This window comes from Ranitomeya imitator, chromosome 6 (genome assembly GCF_032444005.1).
Source record: "Ranitomeya imitator isolate aRanImi1 chromosome 6, aRanImi1.pri, whole genome shotgun sequence".
NCBI classification, from domain to species: Eukaryota; Metazoa; Chordata; class Amphibia; order Anura; family Dendrobatidae; genus Ranitomeya; species Ranitomeya imitator.
In genome coordinates this window covers 160,447,619-160,473,652 of record NC_091287.1, presented here as the reverse complement: position 1 = coordinate 160,473,652, position 26,034 = coordinate 160,447,619, and the positions used below count along the sequence as shown (strand labels likewise).

Below are 26,034 nucleotides of genomic sequence, written 5' to 3'. Positions count from 1 at the left end.
TTTCTGCAAATTTAACTCTGGCCTGTCTATTTTTGGTATTGATGAATGGTTTGCATCTAGATGTGAACCCTTTGTATTTACTGTCATGGAGTCTTCTCTTTACTGTTGACTTAGAGACAGATACACCTACTTCACTGAGAGTGTTCTGGACTTCAGTTGATGTTGTGAACGGGTTCTTCTTCACCAAATTAAGTATGCGGCGATCATCCACCACTGTTGTCATCCGTGGACGCCCAGGCCTTTTTGAGTTCCCAAGCTCACCAGTCAATTCCTTTTTTCTCAGAATGTACCCAACTGTTGATTTTGCTACTCCAAGCATGTCTGCTATCTCTCTGATGGATTTTTTCTTTTTTTTCAGCCTCAGGATGTTCTGCTTCACCTCAATTGAGAGTTCCTTTGACCGCATGTTGTCTGCTCACAGCAACAGCTTCCAAATGCAAAACCACACACCTGTAATCCACCCCTGACCTTTTAACTACTTCATTGATTACAGGTTAATGAGGGAGACGCCTTCAGAGTTAATTGCAGCCCTTAGAGTCCATTGTCCAATTACTTTTGGTCCCTTGAAAAAGAGGACGCTATGCATTACAGAGCTATGATTCCTAAACCCTTTCTCCGATTTGGATGTGGAAACTATCATATTGCAGCTGGGAGTGTGCACTTTCAGCCCATATTATATATATATAATTGTATTTCTGAACATGTTTTTGTAAACAGCTAAAATAACAAAACTTGTGTCACTGTCCAAATATTTCTGGCCATAACTGTATATAGCAGCCACATAGTATATAGCACAGGCCACGTAGTATATAGGATCCATGTAGTATATAGCAGACAAATACTACGTGGCCTGTGCTATATACTATGTGGCTGCTATATACATACATATTGTAGAATACCTGATGCGTTAATACAGGCCACACAATATATAACAGTGGCCACGCAGTACATAACACAGCCACGTACTATATAACACAACCCACGCAGTATATAGCAGCCACACAGTATATAACACAGGCGATGTAGTATATAACACAGGCCACGCAGTATATAACACTGGCCACGTAATATATAGCCCAGCCCACGCAATATATAGCAGCCACGTAATATATAACACTGCCCACGCAGTATATAGCAGCCACATAGTATATAACACTGCCCACGCAGTATATAACAGTGGCCACGTAATATATAGCACAGCCCACGCAGTACATAACACAGCCCACATAGTATATAACACTGCCTATGTAGTATATAGCAGCCACGCGGTATCTAACACAGCCCACATAGTATACAGCAGTGTGGGCACCATATCCCTGTTAAAAAAATAAAATAAAAAATAGTTATATACTCGCCCCCTAGGATCCACCGAAGCTCCGGCGATACGCGCGCGGCTACCGCCATCTTCCATTCCCAGGATGCATTTCGAAATTAACCAGATGACTTGGCTGTCTCGCGAGACCGCTAAGTCTTTTGGGTAATTTCGCAATGCATCGCCGGGAACGGAAGATGGCGCAAGGCGCGAACGGCACGGCGAACTACGGAGAGTGAGAATAGCAGGTTTTTTGTTTTATTATTTTTAACATTACATTTTTTTACTATTGATGTCGCATAGGCAGCATCAATAGTAAAAAGTTGGGACACACAGGGTTAATAGCAGCGGTTACGGAGTGCATTACCCGCGGCATAACGCGGTCCGTTACCGCCGGCATTAACCCTGTGTGAGCGGTGACTGGAGGGGAGTATGCGGGTGCCGGGCACTGACTGCGGGGAGTAAGGAGCGACCATTTTCTTCCGGACTGTGCCCGTCGCTGATTGGTCGTAGCTGTTTTGCCGTGACCAATCAGCAACTTGGATTTCCATGACAGACAGAAGCCAATGAATATCCGTGACAGAAAGAAGGACAGACAGAAAGACGGAAGTGACCCTTAGACAATTATATAGTAGATGCATCTTATTGTAACTAGTGAGTCTCATCATGACCACCATATCTACCTAGTCTAGTATGGGAGTAAATCAGGAATGTGGGATACTAGTTAACGGTGGATAGGTGTTTTTAAATCTAACATCCTATCTAACATATGCACACGATCGCCATTAATTGGGAATATTTTTAGGCCATATTAAATATGGGTACGTTTTAGTCATATTTTAATATATATACTAACATTTTTATGCACTATTTAATGTAATCTTATGTTTTTAGGGGGCTTTATTAAAAGTGAAGTTTTATATATGTGGGTGTTTTATTTTTAGCACAAATTGCAGGTAAATGTTGCATATTTTAGAGGGCTGTAAAATCTTGGAGTATAATGGGGGCTTAAATCAACCATTAGGTATATATGTATGTGCATTTTTAGTAATATTTTATAATGCGGGATGTGTATCAGGCAATTATTTATATTGTCCCTCAACTAGAGGGTTAATTTATTAATATCGCCCCTGAGTTTGGTGTCACCAATAGTGATGTGGGTGCAATTCGATCTAGGGCGGGAGGTATGTGGAGCCTTTATATAGGAAGCATTAAACACTGGACGGTAACCCTGGCGAAGGAGTGCGGCACACTCCAAAACGCGTTGGTTAGACTGACCCTGCCAAGGCTCCATAGGCCAGTGATGTCACACGCTGCTCGGCAGCGTCGGCCATTTTTTTCTGTTTCTCGTGCATCCAGGGATGCCTCCGGCCAGGACGTCTCTGGCGCTGCATGCAGCTCCACTTGTCCCCGGCAAGCACTCGCTATCACGGACACCGGGGCACGCACGCTCACCCCGTATGCAAGCACCCTCAGTTCCAGTGAGCATCGCTACATGTGGGCACAGCTTTACGGTTCTCTGCAGAGAGACTAGCCGTCGGACAACTCTCACGCACCTCCATATGTCGGGCAGGTAAGCGTATCTGCTACTTAGCAGGCACTATTCATTGCTGTGGCATCAGTTTATGTCATAGTAGTTACCATATCAGTAGGTGTATTCCGTAGGTAGACTGGAGTACTGTATACCCCACATTGTATACCCAGGCTAAGCGGGCTTACCTTATCTATACTGCATTAAGAAGGTCTATTATGGTCCTATCTATACACACCTATTTATTTTAAGTTAGGTCTTGGTCACTTGTAGCGCGGTATCTCTTACTGTCTAATAGTTTTCTATTCCCTTGACAGATTGGGCACAGTATCTGTCTGATATACCGGCAGCACTTGTGGGACCTCTATTTTATGTTTAGTTATAGCGCCAGTGTATTTTATTATGCATCTTATTGCTTGCTTACCGGGGGTGGTGGCTGCGGTGAAGCTGGGTCCCAGGGTCGCTGCCGGAGGAGGCAGGAATGGAGTGTTCCTGCAGGCCGCAAGCTGGGATGAGAGGGTGTGCAGGTGTCCTGTGCTGCAGGGGGTCCCTGTGCTGCAGGGGTATCCAGTGCTGCGGGGAGGCTCCTGTGCTGCGGGGGTGTCTCCGGTTATGCTGGCATCTCCGGTGCTGCAGGGGGCTCTGACGACATTTTGTGAAAGGCCAGAGCCCCCCTGACAGTTCGTCCATGCTTTCCTGTGCAGGCGACTTCGGAAAAATGGCCGCCAGGAGGCAGCCCATGCGCAGATGGAGATCTCGGCACCAAGATCTCAGGAAATGAGATTTCAGCAATGAGATCTCATCTCTCGAGATCTTGGTCATTTTCTCAGAACCACCGCACAGGAGGAAACCACGGAACTGCCGGGGGGCTTTGGCCTGTCACGAAATGTTGACAGGGAACCCCGCAGTGGCGGACACCCTGGGCAGCAGCGGCGGACACCCCCTCATTCCAGCCTACAACGATACTGGTAAGCGATATAGCCGCATTGTAAGACGCACCCCCATTTCCCCCAAAAAATTTGGGGAAAAAGTGCGTCTTACAAAGCGAAAAATTCGGTATATGGTCGTTTCTGAACAGACTATAGCCCTTTAAATTAACAGCCCAGTCATGGCTCTCATCCAGCCATGTCTCAGATATCCCCACATTGTCATAATTATGTTCCAACCAAATTCTTATTCCTCCATTTTGTTGGTAAGGCTCCTGGCTTTAGTGTACATGCACTTTATGTGTCTCTCTGTACCTCTATTCTTTCTTAAATTATTAATTGTTCTTACCCCACCCCCTATGCCACCCCCAATTTCTCTATTTGTGCCCAGGTCAAAATCTGCACTATCTTCCCCTCTTATAAAATGAGTCCCGTCCCCCCCAATCCCTAGTTTAAACACTCCTCCAACCTTTCTCCCCCAGCACAGCTGCACCCTCCACATTGAGGTGCAGCCATCCCTATCATAGAACCTGTAGCCAACTGAGAAGTCGGCTCAGTTCTCCAGGAACCCAAACCCCTCCTTCCTACACCAATTCCTGAGCCACTTATTTATCTTCCTAATGTCCTGTTTCCTCTCTGGCGTGGCATTTGGTACAGGCAGTATTTCAGAGAATACCACCTTGGGGGTCCTTGCAGTAAGCTTGCAGCCTAATTCCCCGAAATCGTCTTTAAGGACCTTACACATACAGTCATGGCCAAAAGTATTGACACCCCTGCAATTCTGTCACATAATACTCATTTTCTTCCTGAAAATGATTGCAAACACAAATTATTTGGTATTATTATCTTCATTTAATTTGTCTTAAATGAAAAAAACACAAAAAGAATTGTCCTAAAGCCAAATTGGATATAATTCCACACCAAACATGAAAAAGGGGGTGGCACTGTTCGAAAAATCATGTGATGCTTCTCTAATTTGTGTAATTAACAGCACCTGTAACTTACCTGTGGCACCTAACAGGTGTTGGCAATAACTAAATCACACTTGCAGCCAGTTGACTTGGATTAAAGTTGACTCAACCTCTGTCCTGTGTCCTTGTGTGTACCACATTGAGCATGGAGAAAGGAAAGAAGACCAAAGAACTGTCTGAGGACTTGAGAAACCAAATTGTGAGGAAGCATGAGCAATCTCAAGGCTACAAGTCCATCTCCAAAGACCTTAAAGTTCTTGTGTCTACCGTGTGCAGTGCCATCAAGAAGTTTAAAGCCCATGGCACTGTGGCTAACCTCCCTAGATGTGGACGGAAATTAAAAATTGACAAGAGATTTCAACGCAAGATTGTGCGGATGTTGAATAAAGAACCTCAACTAACATCCAAACAAGATCAAGCTGCCCTGCAGTCCGAGGGTACAACAATGTCAACCCGTACTATCCGTCAGCGTCTGAATGAAAAGGGACTGTATGGTAGGAGACCCAGGAAGACCCCACTTCTTACCCCAAGACATAAAAAAGCCAGGCTGGAGTTTGCCAAAACTTACCTGAAAAAGCCTAAAATGTTTTGGAAGAATGTTCTCTGGTCAGATGAGACAAAAGTAGAGCTTTTTGGGCAAAGGCATCAGCATAGAGTTTGCAGGAGAAAAAAAAAGGCATTCAAAGAAAAGAACACGGTCCCTACAGTCAAACATGGCAGAGGTTCCCTGATGTTTTGGGGTTGCTTTGCTGCCTCTGGCACTGGACTGCTTGACCGTGTGCATGGCATTATGAAGTCTGAAGACTACCAACAAACTTTGCAGCATAATGTAGGGCCCAGTGTGAGAAAGCTGGGTCTCCCTCAGAGGTCATGGGTCTTCCAGCAGGACAATGACCCAAAACACACTTCAAAAAGCACTAGAAAATGGTTTGAGAGAAAGCACTAGAGACTTCTAAGGTGGCCAGCAATGAGTCCAGACCTGAATCCCATAGAACACCTGTGGAGAGATCTAAAAATGGCAGTTTGGAGAAGGCACCCTTCAAATATCAGGGACCTGGAGCAGCTTGCCAAAGAAGAATGGTCTAAAATTCCAGCAGAGCATTGTAAAAAACTCATTGATGGTTACCGGAAGCGGTTGGTCGCAGTTATTTTGGCTAAAGGTTGTGCAACCAAGTATTAGGCTGAGGGTGAAATGATCAATGTTTTGCTTTTTGCTTCATTCTCTTTTGTGTTTTTTCATTTAAGACAAATTAAATGAAGATAATAATTCCAAATAATTTGTGTTTGCAATCATTTTCAGGAAGAAAATGATTATTATCTGACAGAATTGCAGGGGTGTCAATACTGTTGACCATGACTGTATTCTTTCTGTGTTATAACTCCTTTACTATTGCCTTCATCTAATAAAGATTTAAAATTCTCCAGGAATATATATATGTAGGGTCACTTTTTAATTCATCATATGTTGTGTTACTTAACATTTGTTTGTGTAATTTGAGTTAGGGATCTGCATCTATTACTACTACTGACCCTTTAACTGCCATTCTTACTCTCAGTTGCCTGTTATTTTTTCACAGCATGAATAGTGGACTTTTTAATCTTACTAAGACTGTTGCCTATTGATCTGTTAATTTGTAAATATAATATTAAAAGATCTTTCTGCACCAATTCCTGGAATCTGGCTAGGAATGGTGTCCTGTAGTGTATTGAGTAAACATAAGGGTTGTTAGCTTTTTCAACCTGAAGTCTGAATCTGCATCACCAGAAGACTTGTGTTTGAAATGTTATTTAACCATGAGTACTCACAAATTTGTTAACATTTAATACATCAAAGTTTTCATTTGGTTCCTCTAAAACTTTTATTATTGGCGTGATCTTCTCAGAATGCTTCCTCCTCCCTTGTTCTGTCCCTAAGTTTTTTGGTCAAGCTCCTTAACCCCTTCACCCCAAAGCCTGTTTTCACCTACGTGACAGGGCCAATTTTTACAATTCTGACCACTGTCACTTTATGAGGTCATAACTCTGAAACGCTTCAACGGATCCTGGTGATTCTGACACGGTTTTCTCGTGACATATTGTACTTCATGATAGTGGTAAAACTTCTTCGATATGACTTGCATTTATTTGTGAAAAAAACAAAAATTTGTCGGAAATTATGAAACTTTAGCAATTTTCAAACTCTTAGTTTTTATGCCCTTAAATTAGAGAGTTATATCACATAATATAGTTAATAAACAACATTTCCCACATGTCTGCTTTACATCAGCACAATTTTGGAAACATAATTTTTTTTTGTTAGGACGTTATAAGGGTTAAAAGTTGACCAGCGATTTCTCATTTTTGCAACAAAATTAGCAAAACCATTTTTTTACGGACCACCTCACACTTGAAGTGACTTTGAGGGGTCTATATGACAGAAAATGCCCAAAAGTGACACCATTCTAAAAACTGCACCCCTCAAGGTACTCAAAACCACATTCAAAAAGTTTATTAACCCTTCAGGTGCTTCACAGGAATTTTTTGAATGTTTAAAAAAATTGAACATTTAACTTTTTTTTCACAAAATTTTTACTTCAGGTCCAATTTGTTTCATTTTACCAAGGGTAACAGGAGAAATTGGACCACAAAAGTCGTTGTACAATTTGTCCTGAGTACGCCGATACCCCATATGTGGGGGTAAACCACTGTTTGGGCACATGGCAGAGCTCGGAAGGGAAGGAGCGCCATTTGACTTTTCAATGCAAGATTTGCTGGAATTGAGATCGGAGCCCATGTCACGATTGGAGAGCCCCTGATGTGCCTAAACAGTGGAAACCCCCACAAGTGACACCATTTTGGAAAGTAGACCCCCTAAGGAACTAATCTAGATGTGTGGTGAGCACTTTGAACCTCCAAGTGCTTCACAGAAGTTTATAATGTAGAGCCGTAAAAAAAAATTTTTTATTAATTTTCACAAAAAATGATCTTTTTGCCCCAAATTTTTTATTTTCCCAAGGGTAAAAGGATAAATTGGACCCCAAAAGTTGTTGTGCAATTTGTTCTGAGTACATCGATACTTCATATATGGGGATAAACCACTGTTTGAGCGCATGGCAGAGCTCGGAAGGGAAGGAGTGCCATTTGACTTTTCAATGCAAAATTGGCTGGAATTGAGATCGGACGCCATGTCGCATTTGGAGAGCCCCTGACGTGCCTTAACAGTGGAAACCCCCCACAAGTGACCCCATTTTGGAAAGAAGACCCCCTAAGGAACTTATCTAGATGTGTGGTGAGCACTTTTAACCCCCAATTGTTTCACTAAAGTTTAGAATGTATCATTGTGAAAATTAAAAAATCATTTTTTCTTTCCACAAAATGATGTTTTAGCCCGCAATTTTTTTTTTCCCAAGGGTAACAGGAGAAATTGGACCACAAATGTTATTGTCCAATTTGTCCTGAGTACGCTGATACCCCACATGTGGGGGGGAACCACCGTTTGAGTGCATGGCAGAGCTCGGAAGGGAAGGAGCACCGTTTGAAATGCAGACTTAGATGGAATGGACTGCAGGTGTCATGTTGCATTTGCAGAGCCCCTGATGTACCTAAACAGTAGAAACCCACCACAAGTGACCCCATATTGGAAACTAGACCCCCCAAGGAACTTATCTAGATGTGTTGTGAGAGCTTTGAACCAACAAGTGTTTCACTACAGTTTATAACGCAGAGCCGTGAAAATAAAAAATATTTTTTTTCCACGAAAATGATATTTTATCCCCTATGTTTTTTTTTCCCAAGGGTAACAGGACAAATTGGACCCCAAAAGTTGTTGTCCAACTTGTCCTGAGAACGCTGATACCCCATATGTTGGGGGGAATCACTGTTTGGGTGCACGGCAGAGCTCGGAAGGGAAGGAGCGCCATTTGAAATGCAGACTTAGATGGATTGGTCTGCAGGCGTCATGTTGCATTTGCAGAGCCCCTGATGTACCTAAACAGTAGAAACCCCCCACAAGTGGCCCCATATTGGAAACTAGACCCCCCAAGGAACTTATCTAGATGTGTTGTGAGAGCTTTGAACCAACAAGTGTTTCACTACAGTTTATAACGCAGAGCCGTGAAAATAAAAAATATTTTTTTTTCCACGAAAATGATATTTTATCCCCTATGTTTTTATTTTCCCAAGGGTAACAGGACAAATTGGACCCCAAAAGTTGTTGTCCAACTTGTCCTGAGAACGCTGATACCCCATATGTTGGGGGGAACCACTGTTTGGGCACACAGGAGAACTCGGAAGGGAAGGAGCACTGTTTTACTTTTTCAAAGCAGAATTGGCTGGAATTGAGATCGGACGCCCCCTGATGTGCCTAAACAGTGGAAACCCCCAATTATAACTGAAACCCTAACCCCAACCCTAACCCTAGCCCTAACCCTAACCCTAGCCCTAGCCCTAACCGTAGCCCTAACCCTAGCCCTAGCCCTAACCCTAGCCCTAACCCTAGCCCTAACCCTAGCACTAATGGGAAAATGGAAATAAATACATTTTTTTACATTTTATTATTTTTCCCTAACTAAGGGGGGTGATGAAGGGGGGTTTGATTTACTTTTATAGCGTTTTTTTGGCGGATTTTTATGATTGGCAGCTGTCACACACTAAAAGACGCTTTTTATTGCAAAAAATAGTTTTTGCATCACCACATTTCGAGAGCTATAATTTATCCATATTTTGGCCCACAGAGTCATATGAGGTCTTGTTTTTTGCGGGACGAGTTGACGTTTTTATTGGTAACATTTTCGGGCAGATGACATTTTTTGATCGCTTTTTATTCCGATTTTTGGGAGGCGGAATGAACAAAAACCAGCAATTCCTGAATTTCTTTTAGGGGGGGCGTTTATACCGTTCCACGTCTGGTAAAATGGATAAAGCAGTTTTATTCTTCGGGTCAGTACGATTACAGCGATACCTCATTTATGTAATTTTTTTTATGTTTTGGCGCTTTTACACAATAAAAACTATTTTATATAAAAAAATAATTGTTTTTGCATCGCATTATTCTGAGGGCTATAACTTTTTTATTTTTCTGCTGATGATGCTGTATGGCGGCTTTTTTTTTGCGGGACAAGATGACGTTTTCAGCGGTACCATGGTTATTTATATCCGTCGTTTTGATCGCGTGTTATTCCACTTTTTGTTCGCCTGTATGATAATAAAGCGTTGTTTTTTGCCTTGTTTTTTTTTTGCGGTGTTCACTGAAGGGGTTAACTAGTGGGATAGTTTTATAGAGCGGGTCGTTACGGACGCGGCGATACCAAATATGTGTACATTTATTGTTTTTGTTTTTTTTTACATAAATAAATGGATTTATTGGGAAATGTTTTGTTTTTTTTATTTGGGGATTTTTTTTTTTTTTTTTTTACACATTCTATTTTTTTTTTTTTTACTTTCTAACATTGTCCCAGGGTGGGACATCTCTGTATTAGATCAGATCGTTGATCTGACACTGTGCATAGCACACTGTCAGATCAACGATCTGACAGGCGGCTTAGCTGGCTTCCAGCGCCTGCTCTCAGCAGGCGCCGGCTAGCCAGGTCACTTCATGACCCGGAAGGAGTCCGGCGGCCATCTTGGATTCGGGGACTCCTTCCGGGTCACCGGAGCAACGCGATCTCATTGCGTTGCTCCGGTGGGAGAGCGCAGGGAGCCCCCGTCCCTTCGCGATCCCCCTCTATGCCGCTGTCACTACTGACAGCGGCATCAGAGGGGTTAAATGCCCGCGATCGGCGATAGCGCCGATCGTGAGCATTGCTGCGGGGTGTCAGCTGTCGTATACAGCTGACACCCGCACCCGATCACCGCGGCGCTCAGCGCGAGACCGCGGTGATCGGTGCGCCGTACTAGTACTGCTGCTGGCACTAATGCAGTGCCGGCAGCGCAGTACTAGTACGGCGCATGTCGCGAAGGGGTTAAATTTAATTTTTTCTTGCATTTTTATAAATGTTCTTGTTCTTGTTTTAGTTCATTATTAATTTCTTTTAATTTTAATTTTGTATCAAATTCATAATTATAAATGGTTGTCGGAGACTTTTTCATTGGCTGGTGTCACACTTAACGTATGATAAATCGGTCCCATTCTCTCGGCCGAGAGTCGCACAAATGTTCTCTGTATGGTCATCCGTGTGTAATGCATTTGCAATTCGATGATGCAATTTTCTCGCATCTATGTATCCGTATGACATCTGTATGGCTTTACATTTCTCACTTCTTTTCTCCAATGAATTTAATGGCTCAATGGGCTGAAATGAGGAAACTATGTACGTATTTCTCACAAGTCACACTGATGGTCCGTGTGGTGTCCGATTTTTTTCTCACACCCATAGGCTTGGATTGGCGAGACTCGGCCGATATACGCGTACAATCACAGCATGCTGCAATTTCACTCGCACGTAGAATACGCCCGAGAACAAAAATGGTGATGTGAGCTGCCCCATAGATTAACACTGGTCCCAGTGCTATGCAATGTTTTCTTGCATAGCACTCGTCCGTATTATACGCTAGTGTGACTTCGGTCATTCTTAAATCATGGGGAATCATTTATTTTTGAAACACACTAACTCTTAGCTCTTTTCCTAAGACTTATGGTTTTACTGGAAAGCATGCATATGAAATAGCATGCTTTGTAAAGTTTTTAAAGGATATTTAACAAAACAAGACTTTTTACTATGTTCTGGATCCAACTGTGTTGCAATACAATTATAATTATACTAAATGTGGAAGAGAAAATGAATGATCAAAAAAATAAGCAAGATGGATTCTTAAGCTAAAAATCATGGACTGATCATTGAGAAACCTAAAAAAATACAAAACCACATCAACACATTCTTGAGAAAGTCTATTCAAAAATAAAACAATTTAGTTGTTCAGTTCAATAATTCAGTGTGTATGTAAAAAAGAATGTTAAGTGCATTTATATATAATATTTTTTATTTTTCTGTTTATTTTTTTCAGCTGTGTCACAAACTCTATGAAGTTATGACCAAGTTAGGAGATCAGCATGCTGATAAAGCATTTACTATTCAAGGAGCTCCAAGGTAAGACACCTGTCTATATAAGTCATAATTAATTTTTCAATTAATTAATCTCAGTTCTGTATCCCAATTCTTGAATGAGGTGAGTATTGCAAATTTGTGACCGATTCAGTGCCAGCAGTTTCAGAAAAAAAACAAGACTCAAGAGATGATCAGCAACTTCGTCTACAATCCCAGAAGATTGGGAAGAGAGATCTCACCATTCTTGCATTTTTTCCCTTGTCTATACTGACAGGAAATATGCTAGAGAAGAAGCTAGGAAGGACATACCATACTTAGCGGATAAATGGGACAACCACATTCACCTATTATTAAAGGGGCCATCAGGCACAGTAGTATATATGTTAGCTAGAAGGAACCAGCATGTGAGCCTTCTCAACCCACTAAGGCCGCATTCACACGTATTTTGTCAGTATTTTACATCAGTTTTTGTAAGCCAACATCAGGAGTGGCGCAATCAGAGGAAAAGTATAATAGAAACACGTCACCACTTCTGCATCTTTGTACCTATTCCTGGATTTGGTTTACAAATGCAGATGTAAAATACTAGCTAAATACGTAGCGTGGCCTAATTTCCATTTGTTAGATCTAGAACTATTCTTCCCTAGATGCACTACTTTTGGACAATATCTCTGTTATGGCACAATGATGACGAAAAAGTTAAGCCTCTTGGAAGAAGGGTAGAAGAAAAATGCAAAAATGAAAAACCACCTGGTCCTTAACCCCTTTCTGCCCTCAGACGGGATAGTACGTCCGAGGTCAGATCCCCTGCTTTGATGCGGGATCCGGCGGTGAGTCCGCATCAAAGCCAGGACATGTCAGCTGTTTTGAACAGCTGACATGTGCCCGCAATAGTGGCAGGTGGAATCGCGATTCACCCGCCGCTATTAACTAATTAAATGCTGCTGTCAAACGCTGACAGCGGCATCTATCTAGGGCTTCCGGCCATCCTGCCGGACATGAGCGCATCGCTGACCCCCGTCACGTGATCGGGGGTCAGAGATGCGTCAGCATGACAACCAGAGGTCTCCTTGAGACCTCTATGGTTGTTGATGCCGGATTGCTATGAGCACCACCTTGTGGTCGGCGCTCATAGCAATGCAACAATTCTATTACATAGGAGCAATCTCAGCTTTGCTTCTATGTAGCAGAGCCGATCGAGTGGTGCCAGCTTCTAGCCTTCCATGAAAGCTATTGAAGCATGGCAAAAGTAAAAAAAAAATGTTTTAAAAAATATGAAAAAAATAAAAAAATAGAAAAGTTTAATTCACGCCCCTTTCGCCCCATTCAAAATAAAACAATAAAAAAAATCAAACCTACAAATATTTGGTATCACCACGTTCCGAATCGCCCGATCTATCAATAAAAAAAGGATTAACCTGATCGCTAAATGGCGTAACGAGAAAAAAAATTGAAACGCCAGAATTACGTTTTTTTGGTCGCCGCAATAGTGCGTTAAAATGCAATAACAGGCAATCAAAAGAACGTATCCGCACCAAAATGGTATAATTAAAAATGTCAGCTCGGCGTGCAAAAGATAAGCCCTCAACCGACCACAGATGACGAAAAAATGGAGACGCTGCAGGTATCAGAAAATGGCACTTTTTTTTAGCAAAGTTTGGATTTTTTTTTCACCACCTAGATAAAAGAGAACCTAGACATGTTTGGTGTCTATGACCTCGTAATGACCTGGAGAATCACAATGACAGTTTTAGCATTTAGTGAACCTAGCAAAAAAGCCAAACAAAAAACAAGTGTATTGTATTGTAAGTGGATTGCACTTTTTTTCACCTCACTTGGAATTGTTTTCCCGTTTTCTAGTACACGACATGCTAAAACCAATGGTGTCGTTCAAAAGTAAAGCTCTCCCCGCAGAAAGTAAGCCCTCACATGGTCATATTGACAGAAAAATAAAAAAGTTATGGCTCTGGGAAGGAGAGCGAAAAACAAAAATGCCCCAGGTCATGAAGGGGTTAAAGGGAATCTGTCAGCAAGTTTTAGCTACCTAATCTGAGAGCAGCATAATGTAGGCAAAGAGAAGCTGAATTCAGTGCCGCTCTTCTGATGCAATCAGAGTTTTTAGATTTAGCAATGCAGCAGAGCTTAGAAAGTTAACCCAGCCCACATCAGGCTCTATACGTACAATGTCTATAGACAGTGAGCTGCTTATCACAAAAGGGGTTGAGTCAGACTAGGAGGCACAGAGCCTCTGTGTCCCAGCAATGATAAGCTCCTGGTGCTGTTAAAATCATTGCAAGTAAACAACAGCACGGAGCTTGATAAGAGAGGCATCGCTGAAATCTGGGTTTTAATCCCTACACCATGCTGTCTTCAGATTACATGGCAAAAACCTGCTGACAGCTTTCCTTTAACAGGTCAGATTTATTAGAGGCTTGGTATCTGGAATTTACTACCTCAAAAATGAAAAATATAATAAATTAAAATGAAAGAATATTGTAATCAGTATTATGTAAGTGGTAGATCTCATGAATGATTGGTAAAATATAGCATGGCTATCAGTCAAGGATAATACAAGTGAGTGTGAAGATTTGGTTGAATTAATTATTCATATCTTATTTGTAAATTAGACTTTGTAGTTGCCTAAGTTCTTGAGAAAAAAAGGATACTTTTTTAATAAAAATAATTTTATTTCTTTAATACTGCAACAGAAAACGATGGTGAGTGCTTTGGCTTACCTCCTAGGTAAAAGCAATGAACTGCCAGACTTTTCAAGGCTGAGTGACTGCTACGCTCATGCAGATTGATACTAATTAGCTTAGTGATCCCTTATTGCCCTTCTAGAATCCGCTTTCCATTTTTACATTTACATTTTGCAGAGGCTATTTTTTAGAAAACAATATCTGACGATAAATATTTCCACACTGTCGAATCATCTCTTTCCTAATGCAAAATAGAAGTATTGTTATTTCTTCTGCATTAGTGATTCCGGTCCACTCCGTATTGCGAAGACCCCGTCTCCACCAGAAGAGGTTTCACAGATACCTAGTCCAACAGCAAGTCCTAACCATACATTAGCACCTGCATCCCCAGCACCAGCAAGACCGAAATCTCCTTCACAGGTACGTAGAGATCACATCGCAGAAATAAATGCTATGAATGTATTTACTCTCTGTATAAATTAACATAAACCTTCACTTAAAATATTTATACTGTACTTGGAACCTTTGCTTTCATATTCAGCTTATTACCCAATATCCTTCTCCTCTAAATTAGGAAAGTTCATCTGGAATTTGTTAGACCCCATTATAAATCAGTTGGTCCTAGCGAGCACAAGGGCCTTATTAACTAATAGAGCCATATATTACGTTTATTAAGCACATGTTTATAATATGTTAACTCAACCCCCCATATATCATCATGTAGCAGGTCAGTGCTTGTGAAGCGGGCTCAGGAGCTGAACCCGCTTCACACATGGTGGGTGTCAGCAGGGGTTATCTGAGACTATTTTATTTTTTACTATGGACCTAAGAACTAACAGGCAGGTACCTACCTGGTCTGCCCACCAGTGATCTCTGCCAACTCAGAGTGATCACAGACCATCATGTCGATGGGGCAGCTGCTTCTCTTCTGCTTTGCTCTGTTTACAGGGCTTGACTGCCGATATGCTGATTGACAGCCAGCTACCTGCTTAGCTGTGGGAAGTCAGCTGTCAATCAGCATGATGGCGGCAGTCACTCTCTGTTGTCAGAGCGGCCCAGAAGTGGAAGAGTTGCTCTGTTGACGTCAGACAATAGAATCGCTGGCAGGAGCTGTCTGTGACTGCTCAGAGCCAGTGCTGGGTACAGCCTGTTAGTTTTTATTTCCATAGCTAAAAAAACACTTTAAATAGCCAACATCTGCCCCCAGTAGCTGTGGCCGGAGCTGAGCTACATCTACTCATGTTAATCAAGTAATGCCACTGTCAATCTCTGACAGTGGCATGATTGGTGGCAGCGTTCATATACATAAAGTGCTTGCTGCAAGGGGGAGGACCGGAGCTGCTGTACTCAAGAGACAGGGGATTGAAAAAGTAATTATTTTATTGGTTTGGTTATCTTAATGCCTTTATGTATTTTAGCTCATTTTATTTTCAACCCTTTTTAGTTGTTTTTTTTTTACAGTTAAACAAACTTTTAATATTGGAGACTTTATGGATAATTGTAAAGTCTTTTATGGAAACCTACCTTTCAGTACTTTCATTAGTAGATTCTATGGACCCTCTCTCACGGTCTACAGCCTTATGTCTGGTCAGCATGGATTTACACACTGATGTTCTCACTTACATTGAATGCAGTTGGGAACCATAAAAAATACCAGTGCTAGATCTGTATTGTTGGAGCAAGGAGGTAGAATGATCATAATGGGAAAAATAAGATATCCGTCTAGGTAGAGGTCTCCATCTTCAGTGTGTGTATGTAAAACCTTCATTACTGCTCTAAAGTGTAGATTTTTTAGTGATTATAAACCTATTACTAACTAACACATATCTGATTCTCCTCTTAGCTGAGAAAAGGTCCTCCTGTCCCACCGCTACCTAAACTCACTCCGTCAAAAGAACTTCCACAAGAAACTATCATTAGCTTCTTTGAAGACAATTTTGTCCCAGAGATCAATGTGACAACCCCTTCACAGGTAGGTGAAATGCTGCCTAAATGTCTGGTTTTTGGAGAAGTGTATATTCCGAATATTCTCTGCATTAACGTTAATAGCATTTTAGGAATATTGATGAGCCGGTTTAAGTTGCCTTTATTTGAGAATATGGTGACAGATTGCCATTACGTTTTCCGATGCGTATCGTACTTATTGTAAGAATTCCAAGGGCTTAACAACGGCCTGAGACTGTGTCCTGCTAATGAGCTTTCCCTCTCAGATTATTGCAGCAGCGCACGCAGGCGGTTTGTAGAGCAGATGGTTAAGTGGATACCTGAGATTAATCGTAATTGTTTTGTTTCTTATAGAATGAAATGGCAGAGGAAAAGAAAGTAGAATCTTTACTAGATTTGGACTTTGATCCTTTCAAACCAGAAGCTGCATCAGCAGGAATAACACAGTCTCATTCTCCGATGTCCCAGGTACGAGTCACTATATTTCTGGATATATTCACAATTCTATCTATCGATCGATTTATCGATGTATCTCTTATCTATCATTCTATCTATTATCTATTTATCTCTTATCTATCCTTCTATCTCTTATCTATCTCTTATCTATTCTATCTATTATCTATCATCTATCTATTGTCTATCTATTATCTATCTAACATTTATCTCTTATATATCTATCTATCTATCTATCTCTTATCTATCCTCCTATCTATTATTATATAATCTATCTATCTATCTATCTTTCTATCTATCTCTTATCTATCCTCCTATCTATTAAATATAATCTATCTATTATCTATCTATTATCTATATCTTATCTATCATTCTATCTATTATCTATCTCTTTTCTATCCCATCTATTGTCTATCTATCTATCTATCTATCTATCTATCTATCTATCTATCTATCTATCTATCTATCTATCATCTATCTATTATCTAACTAACATTTATCTATTATCTATCTATTATCTATCTATCTATCTATCTATCTATCTATCTATCTATCATCTATTATCTACCTATTATCTATCTAACATTTATCAATTATCTATCTATCTAGTATCTATCTATCATCTATTATCTATCTAATATTTATCTATTATCTATCTATCTATTTAGTATCTATCTATCTATCTATCTATCTATCTATCTATCTATCTATCTATGTCATTCAGTTTAGGTTGATTTTCTAAAGGTTCTTTCTTACAACTGCTGCAGGGGAAATGCAGTGTCACTTCAGAACTATTCCGTTTTAGAAGTGTATAAATGAATACATGATCCTGGACTGGGTCCACCAGAGCAGAGGCATTTGATATTCAGTGACTCTCCGCTCTGGCTAATACAGGGGCATCTCCAGAAAGCTCCCCCATCTTTTGACATCTATATTCTCTACTAATGTATGTAGAAATGAGTTGTCTAATTGATACATGAAATATTATTGTACTTTGGGGTGTAGCATTGGTAGCCACAGATCAAGTCTTTATGCTGGAAGTGAGTTTGAAGTATTTTCTGCGTCATGAAAGGTTTATAGTGATGATCTGTATACTCAGTCCCTTTGATATCTTCAGAACATTTTTCAATTGCATAAGTGTGTTATTTGCTGAAAATTGATAAAATACTAGTCAGTGTTTTGTGAAGTTCACAGGATTAAAAGTCAAGCACAGAATATATCTTGACATTTAAAGGTTCTTGAATGTTTGACAGTTTGATTATAGGTTCGGTCTTTCTTAGTAATGCTCGGTGGTGCATTTTTCTTATCGTGGATATATTGAACATATGTATTTTTGACAGTAAAAGGGACATGATTAAAATGTGTAAATTATACGTCTAGACGAAATGTTACCTCTAAATTATCAGATCAGTCTTCTTCAGTTCTCCAGCTAATAACTGTCATTTTCTGAGAAAAGCACAGACTGAAGCAGAATTAGCATATTCTCGAAGATAAGTTTGGTAACCTTTACTGCTGTTTTTAGTGTTTACTTTGTGCATTCTATTTAATTGAAAGTCTTGTATTATTTATCGCTGTTAGGACAGTGGTATCTAAAAAAACAATATAAAAGAAAATAAGAAAATCAAAGATATCAATGAAAATGCGGAATTTTTTTCAATGTCGTAAATAAAAAGGTGTGAATGAGGGCATAAAAGATGTCATCGGTCTTCCAGATGTATGGAAGTTGTAACATCCTTTTCATAACCATTTCAGAGATAATTGGGGAGTGCTCTATTGTTCATGCTGTTTTGCTATAGATGCAAAAGATATACAGCATATTGAATAAACCTGGGCTTTATTCTCTCAGGATGTGAGTAGTAAAAGATGTCTAAACAATTTTAGCTCACTATTATTATAAACTCTGACCTCAAAGGAGTCTTCCATTAGTGAACAGTCCCAGCTTGATGAATTCAGTTCCCCATGGAATATAAAGACAATGTATACTCACCTCCTGAAGTGCATATCGGCATTGTTGTTCCCAGCAGATGACGTGGCATTGTTGTGTTACATGACTTGTGCAGCCAATCAGCTGCCGCTGATCAATCTACTATATAATTGTCTAAGGGTCGCTTCCGTCTTTCTGTCTGTCCTTCTGTCTGTCCTTCTGTCTTTCTGTCATGGATATTCATTGGTCGCGGCCTCTGTCTGTCATGGAATCCAAGTCGCTGATTGGTCGTGGCAAAACGCCCATGACCATTGCCACGACCAATCAGCGATGGCCACAGTCCGGCGGCAATATGGCCGCTCTTTCCTCCCCGCAGTCAGTACCCGCTCCATACAGTCATCCAGTCAGCCCTCACACAGGGTTAATGCCAGCGTTACCGGAGCGCGATGTAATGCACTCCGGTTACGCAGCTATTAACCCTGTGTGACCAACTTTTTACTGCATACGCATCATCAATAGTAAAAAGATCTAATGTTACAAATAATAATAATTTAAATAAAACGTTATTCTCACCCTCCGACATGACGTCCTGTCCTCGGCAGTGCAAGCAACAGGTTCCGGTGCTAAGGATGCTATGCGAGAAGGACCTGCCATGACGTCACGGTCATGTGACCGCGACATCATCACAGGTCCTGCGCTCATACCAACCCTGGGACCGGAAGCTGCCGCGTGTACCGCACACAGGCGACAGAACAACAAGGGGCCCTCGGATGGTGAGTATATGTTTATTTTTTATTTTTTTAACCTGTTATATACGTGGCTGGGCAATATACTACGTAGCTGGGCAAAATACTACGTGACTGGCCAATATACTACGTGACTGGGCAGTATACTACGTGTCTGTGCTGTATACTACGTGGGTCTGTGCTGTATACTACGTCGCTGTGCAATATACTACATGGCTGGGCAATATATTACGTCACTAGGCAATATACTATGTGACTGGGCAATATACTACGTGACTGGGCAATATACTACGTGACTGGGCAATATACTACGTGACTGGGCAATATACCACGTGGCTGGGCAATATACTACGTGGCTGGGCAATATACTACGTGGCTGGGCAATATAATATGTGGCTGTGCAATATACTACATCGCTGGGCAATATACTACGTGACTGGGCAATATACTACATGGCTGGGCAATATACTACATCACTGGGCAATATACTACGTGGCTGGACAATATACTACGTGTCGGCGCAATATACTACGTGACTGGGCAATATATTACGTGGCTGGGCAATATACTATGTGGCTGGGCAATATACTACGTCATTGGGCAATATACTACGTAACTGGGCAATATACTACATGACTGGGCAATATACTACGTGGCTGGGCAATATACTACGTCACTGGGCAATATACTACGTAGCTGGGCAATATACTACGTAGCTGGGCAATATACTACGTAGCTGGGCAATATACTATGTGGCTGGGAAGTATACTACGTAGCTGGGCAATATAATACGTAGCTGGGCAATATACTACGTGGCTGGGCAATATACTATGTCACTGGGCAATATACTACGTGACTGGGCAATATACTACGTAGCTGGGCAATATACTACATGGCTGGGCAATATACTACATGGCTGGGCAATATACTATGTGGTTGGGCAATATACTACGTGGCTGGGCAATATACTATGTGGTTGGGCAATATACTACGTGGCTAGGCAATATACTATGTGGACATGCATATTCTAGAATACCCGATGCGTTAGAATCGGGCCACCATCTAGTATTTATAGAAAAGGTTGCAGCTAGTTAGCTGCCAGCCACTGATTGGCTGCAGCAGTCACGTGACATAACAATGTCATGTCAGCTGCCAGGAACAGCAGCACCGATATCGATGAAACAACGCAGCAGCAGGAGGTGAGTATGCAATGTTTTTATATTCTATGTGTTAGGTCTCGAGTTCCCACTTCTGCACAGGGGGAATCTCGGGCCATCTCCGCTGCGGTCTCCCATTCCTATCCAGCCGCAGTGGAGTCTGCTCAGCAGGGACGTCGGTCCCAGCGTCTTGCTCGGTCTCGCTCTGTACAGAGAGTTACTGCTGCTTCTTCAGCTCCTGCCATTAAAGTCAGTGCTGGTCAGCAACGAGCGGACTTCTCTGGGACTAAGTCCTTATTTGCGCACACTGAGCATGCCCAGGGCAAGATCTCCCGTTGGAGATCGAGGGTCATGTGCTCAGGCTCTGCAGCGCATTCCATTGGTCCTCTTGGCTGGTCTTGGAAGGGCAAAGTTTCTGTGGCCACTTCCTGTCCTGCAACTATATAAACTGCGCATGACCGCACGGCCATGCGCTAGTGTACAATTATTATGTGTGTGTGTAGATGGATGTATGTCGATGGATGAAAGCTCCTAAGTATCCCTCCCTAGAGTTGTTGACTGCTCGCGGATGATGGTAGCTCTCTAGCGCCCGACTATCCATCTGTATGTTACACACATCACAGCGTCCTATAGCTGTGCCTGCCAGTACGGCGCCGTGCGCTTGCCTTGCGCTTTCCATACCCAAGCCTGGGTGGTTAGTGGCGTCCGTCAGTGCGGCATCGCACGCACTCTTGTGGTCATTTATTACTAATGAGTTTCATTACACACCCAGTTGCGGTGTTGTGCCAGCAAGGGTCTAATCGGACTTCAATCCCTTTTGGGGTTAAGTTCGCTGACTACTTGCTCGCGCTCTATGTGCGGTACTGCGGTCCTGTGACTTAACAGGATCGCTTTCTTCACGTTGGGTGAGGTTTAACCCACTTGTTTATAATTTTAGTACCGCCATATAGTCTGTCATTCACTAGCAGCGGGTTTCGCCTGCACGGTGGACCCCGGACTGCGAACGCATCTATATCATCTTACTTGGTGCGTTCCGCCAGTCCTAACACTATGTGGACCTGAATTTGGGGTTGTTCAGTAATAGACAACTCATTTAATGAAATAAATATGAAACAGACATTTAGTCCAGAATACAACAAATTATCATTTTTTTCCAAAATATAAGTCATACATTCACTGGGCCGCCTGCTGCCATTGCCACGTCAAGATGAAAACACTTACACATGTGCTGTCTGATTTTGCATCAATATGGTTGTACCTAATTTATTTATGTTTTACATTTTTAGACATTGCCTTGGGATCTCTGGACGGTAAGAGGACTTTTTATTTACAAGATTACTTTATATAATTTCCTTTGTAGATAAAAACGGCTTTTTATTAAAGTTAGTTTTTAAAATCATAAACTGGTCAGCATAATAGATTCAGCTGTTACATATGAACAACATGACGGATGAGCTGACAGCCATATACAAAGTGAAGAGCCCTGTGCGAGTGGAGCAGAGGTCGATCGTACACTCTGCTTCTCCAGGCATTCTTATGGGAGTGCCAAAGACCAGCCGAGCATAGTGCTCAACTATCCCCAGACCCAGGGGCAAAAAAATGACTGTTAGTTTGAAAATATTATTTAAAATGATTTTTCAATATATTATATCTATTAACATCAGTTTTGTCATCCTGAAACCTCCACTTGCTCATTACTTTCTAACCAGTACAGAGAATTTGCTAATTTTACCGCCTACTTGCTACCTAATCCATATTCCCAAACCCTTGGCTCCTTATTTTTTAAATAATAAAACTAGGACCAGTTCATGCATGTATGCAATGAATAATGATAGCTGTCAGAAACGCGTCTGAAGTTACTAATGTTTGTGGATTTTAATGGATTCTGAATAAAAGAAGATTTTTGTTGGACCCATTGCTGAATTTTTCCACATTTCTGACAGTTCACTTTACATTTTTACTGGGATTCTTCCACAGCACAGAGCTCTAGGGTGGTGGCTTTAAAAGAGTAACAGTGTGTTACCAGTTGTTGGCTTCATTCAGTAACATTTGATTTTCCTTTCTATTTTTACACATCAAAAAACTGATTTACAGGTGCATCTCACAAATTTAGAATATAATCAAAAAGTTAATTCATTTCAGTTCTTCAATACAAAAAGTGAATCTCATATACTGTATAGAGTCATTACAGAGTGATATATTTCAAGTGTTTATTTCTGTTAATGTTGAGGATTCTGGCTTACAGCTAATGAAAACTCAAACATCACTATCTCAGTAAGTTAGAATACTTTATAAAACCACCTTGAAAAAATGATTTTAAAATCCGAAATGTTGGCCTACTGAAATGTATGTTTAGTAGGTTGGGGCTCCTTTGGCATCATTTACTGCATCAATGTTACGTGGCATGGAGGCGATCAGCCTGTGGCACTGCTGAGGTGTTATGGAAGCCCAGGTTGCTTTGATAGCAGCATTCAGCTCGTCTGCATTGTGAGGTCTTGTGTCTCTCATCTTCCTCTTTACAATACCCCATAAATTATCTATGGGGTTAAGGTCAGGTGAGTATGCTGGCCAATCAAGCACAGTAATACTGTTGTTTTTAAACCAGGTATTGGTACTTTTGGCAGTGTGGACAGGTGCCACGTCCTGCTGGAGAATGAAATGCCATGCCGCATTGATACAGTAATTGTTGCCAAATCAGATTTAAAAATCATTTTTTTCAAGGTGGTTTTATAAAGTATTGTAATTTACTGAGATAATGACTTTTAGGCTTTCATTGGCTGTAAGCCATAATCATCAACATTAACAGAAAGTAACACTTGAAATACATCACTCTGTTTGTAATGACTCTATTTGATATATGAGTTTCACTTTTTGTATTGAAGAACAGAAATAAATTAACTTTTTGATGATATTCTAATTTTGTGAGATGCACCTGTATTTATCACTACTAATAATAGTTTTCTTAGAGCGATATACGTGAGTCAAATAGTCTACATATTTAGCAGACTGATCTTCAGATTGTAGATCTCCACTCATTCCCTCCCCAAAAGCCCATACATTAGAGGACACAAAGTGCATGGTCACATTTTTAAGTTTACAGTCTGTACATTTTGAGTTTTCTTATTTACCTGTACAGTCTACATTCCTTTTCACAGCGGTAGTTAAGGGTGCTTAAACCACAATGCCATTAAGTGTATAGCGCTCCCCAGAGTCAGGTTTTCTTCGGGGATTCCCTTGGCAGCCGAGACCCCATAGAACATAATTCGGGTTGGTTTTAACCAAACCCGGGGTTGCGATCGCTGTTATTAACCATTTAAAGGTGACAGCAAAAAAAATGCACAATATGTCATTTAATTTCTCTCTCCTTTGATGTGATCGCACATCAGAGGAGAGAGAAATAGGGTTCCTGATCCCCCGGTATCTCCGTAGTCCCTCCATAGCCCCTGAAGTCCCCCGTGTCTCCGGCTTCTTCAAGGAGAAAATGGCAGGCGCACTATGCAGTGCATCCGCCGAGATCTGCTGGCCGGCACTCGGCAACAATAAGGAGATTTTTCCTATTGGTTCATTTTGGTCACTGTGATAGACCCTATCACAGTGATCAAAATTAAAAAAATAGTAAATAAACCCCCCTTTTTCACCCCCTTAGTTAGGGAAAAATAATAAAATATATTTATTTCCATTTTCCCATTGGGGTTAGAGTTGGGCTAAAGTGAGTTGGGCTAAAGTTACAGTTAGGGTTGGGGCTAAAGTTAGGGTTGGGACTAGGGTTGGGGTTAGGGTTGACATTAGGGTTAGGGTTGTGATTAGGATTAGGGTTGGGATTAGTGTTAGGGCTGGTGTTAGGGTTATAGTTAGGATTGGAATTAGGGTTAGGGGTGTGTTGGGGTTAAGTTTGTGGTAAGGGTTTTAGATAGGGTTGGGATTAGGGTTAGGAGTGTGCTGGGGCTAGAGGTGTGATGGTTATGGTTAGGGTTGGGATTCAGGTTAGGAGTGTGTTGGGGTTAGGGTTGGAGCTAGAATTGGGGGGTTTCCACTGTTCAGGTACATCAGGGGGTCTCCAAACGCGACATGGTGCCAACATTGATTCCAGCCAATTTTGCATTAAAAAAAAATCAAATGGTGCTCCCTCCCTTCCGAGCTCTGTCATGCGCCCAAACAGTGATCCCCCTACATATGAGGTATCAGCATACTCATGACAAATTGCACAACAACTTTTTTGGTCCAATTTTTCCTGTTACCCTTGTAAAAGTAAAAATTTTGGGGTGAAAATATCATTTTTGTGGAAAAAATATGATTTTTTATTTTCACGGCTCCACATTATAAAGGTTTGTGAAGCACTTGGGGGGTAAAGTGCTCACCACACATCTAGATAAGCTCCTTGGGGGGTTTAGTTTCCAAAATGGTGTCACTTATGGGGGTTTCTAGTGTTTAGGTGGTTCATTAGTGGCTCTGCAAACGCATCATGACGCCCTGCTGAGCATTCCATCAAAGTCTGCATTTTTAAACGTCACTACTTCCCTTATGAGCTCCGACGTGTGCCCAAACAGTAGTTTTCTACAACATATGGGGTACCAGCGTACTCAGGACAAATTTGACAACAACGTTTGGGGTCCAATTTCTCCTGATACCCTTGTGAAAATAAAAAATTGTGGCAAGAAAATCATTTTTGTAGAAAAAAAAATATTTTTTTATTTTCACGGCTCTGCGTTATAAACTTTAGTGAAACACTTGGGGGTTCAAAGTTCACACAACACATCTAGATTAGATCCTTGGGGGGGTCTATATTCCAAAATGGTGCCACTTGTGGGGGGTTTCTACTGTTTAGGCACATCAGGGGCTCTCCAAACGCAACACGGCACCCGATCTCAATTCTAGCCAATTCTGCATTGAAAAAGTCAAACGGTGCACCTTTCACTCCGAGCTCTACCGTACGCACAGTGGTTTATCGCCACATATGGAGTATTGACGTACTCAAAACACATTGCACAACAACCGGGGGGGCCTAATTTCTCCTGTTACCCTTGTGAAAAATAAAAATTTTGGGGTGAAAAAATAATTTTTGTGGCAAATTTTTTTTTATTTTCATGGCTCTACATTATAAACTTCTGTGATGCACTTGGGGTTTTAAGTGCTCATCACACATCTAGATAAGTTCCTTAAGGGGTCTAGTTTCCAGAATGTTGTCACTTGTGGGGGGTTTCCACTGTTTAGGCACATCAGGGGCTCTCCAAACTCAACATGGCATCCAATTTCAATTCTAGCCATTTCTGCATTGAAAAAGTCAAACGGCGCTCCTTCTTTTCCGAGCTCTGCCGTGCGCCCACATAGTGGTTTACCCCCACATGTGGG

At 41.4% G+C, this 26,034-nt stretch overlaps 1 protein-coding gene across 6 annotated transcripts in view; it reads left to right on the top strand.

Moving 5' to 3' along the window:
* The window catches only part of AMPH (amphiphysin), a 451,781-nt gene that overhangs the window by 345,740 nt on the left and 80,007 nt on the right, over nt 1-26,034 (top strand). For all 6 annotated transcript variants that reach the window (XM_069730254.1, XM_069730256.1, XM_069730258.1 and 3 more), the window contains exons 9-13: nt 11,722-11,804; nt 14,743-14,881; nt 16,305-16,433; nt 16,760-16,873; nt 21,972-21,995. In XM_069730254.1, the coding sequence (XP_069586355.1) occupies nt 11,722-11,804; nt 14,743-14,881; nt 16,305-16,433; nt 16,760-16,873; nt 21,972-21,995 (489 nt within the window). The remainder of the gene's footprint in view (nt 1-11,721; nt 11,805-14,742; nt 14,882-16,304; nt 16,434-16,759; nt 16,874-21,971; nt 21,996-26,034) is intronic.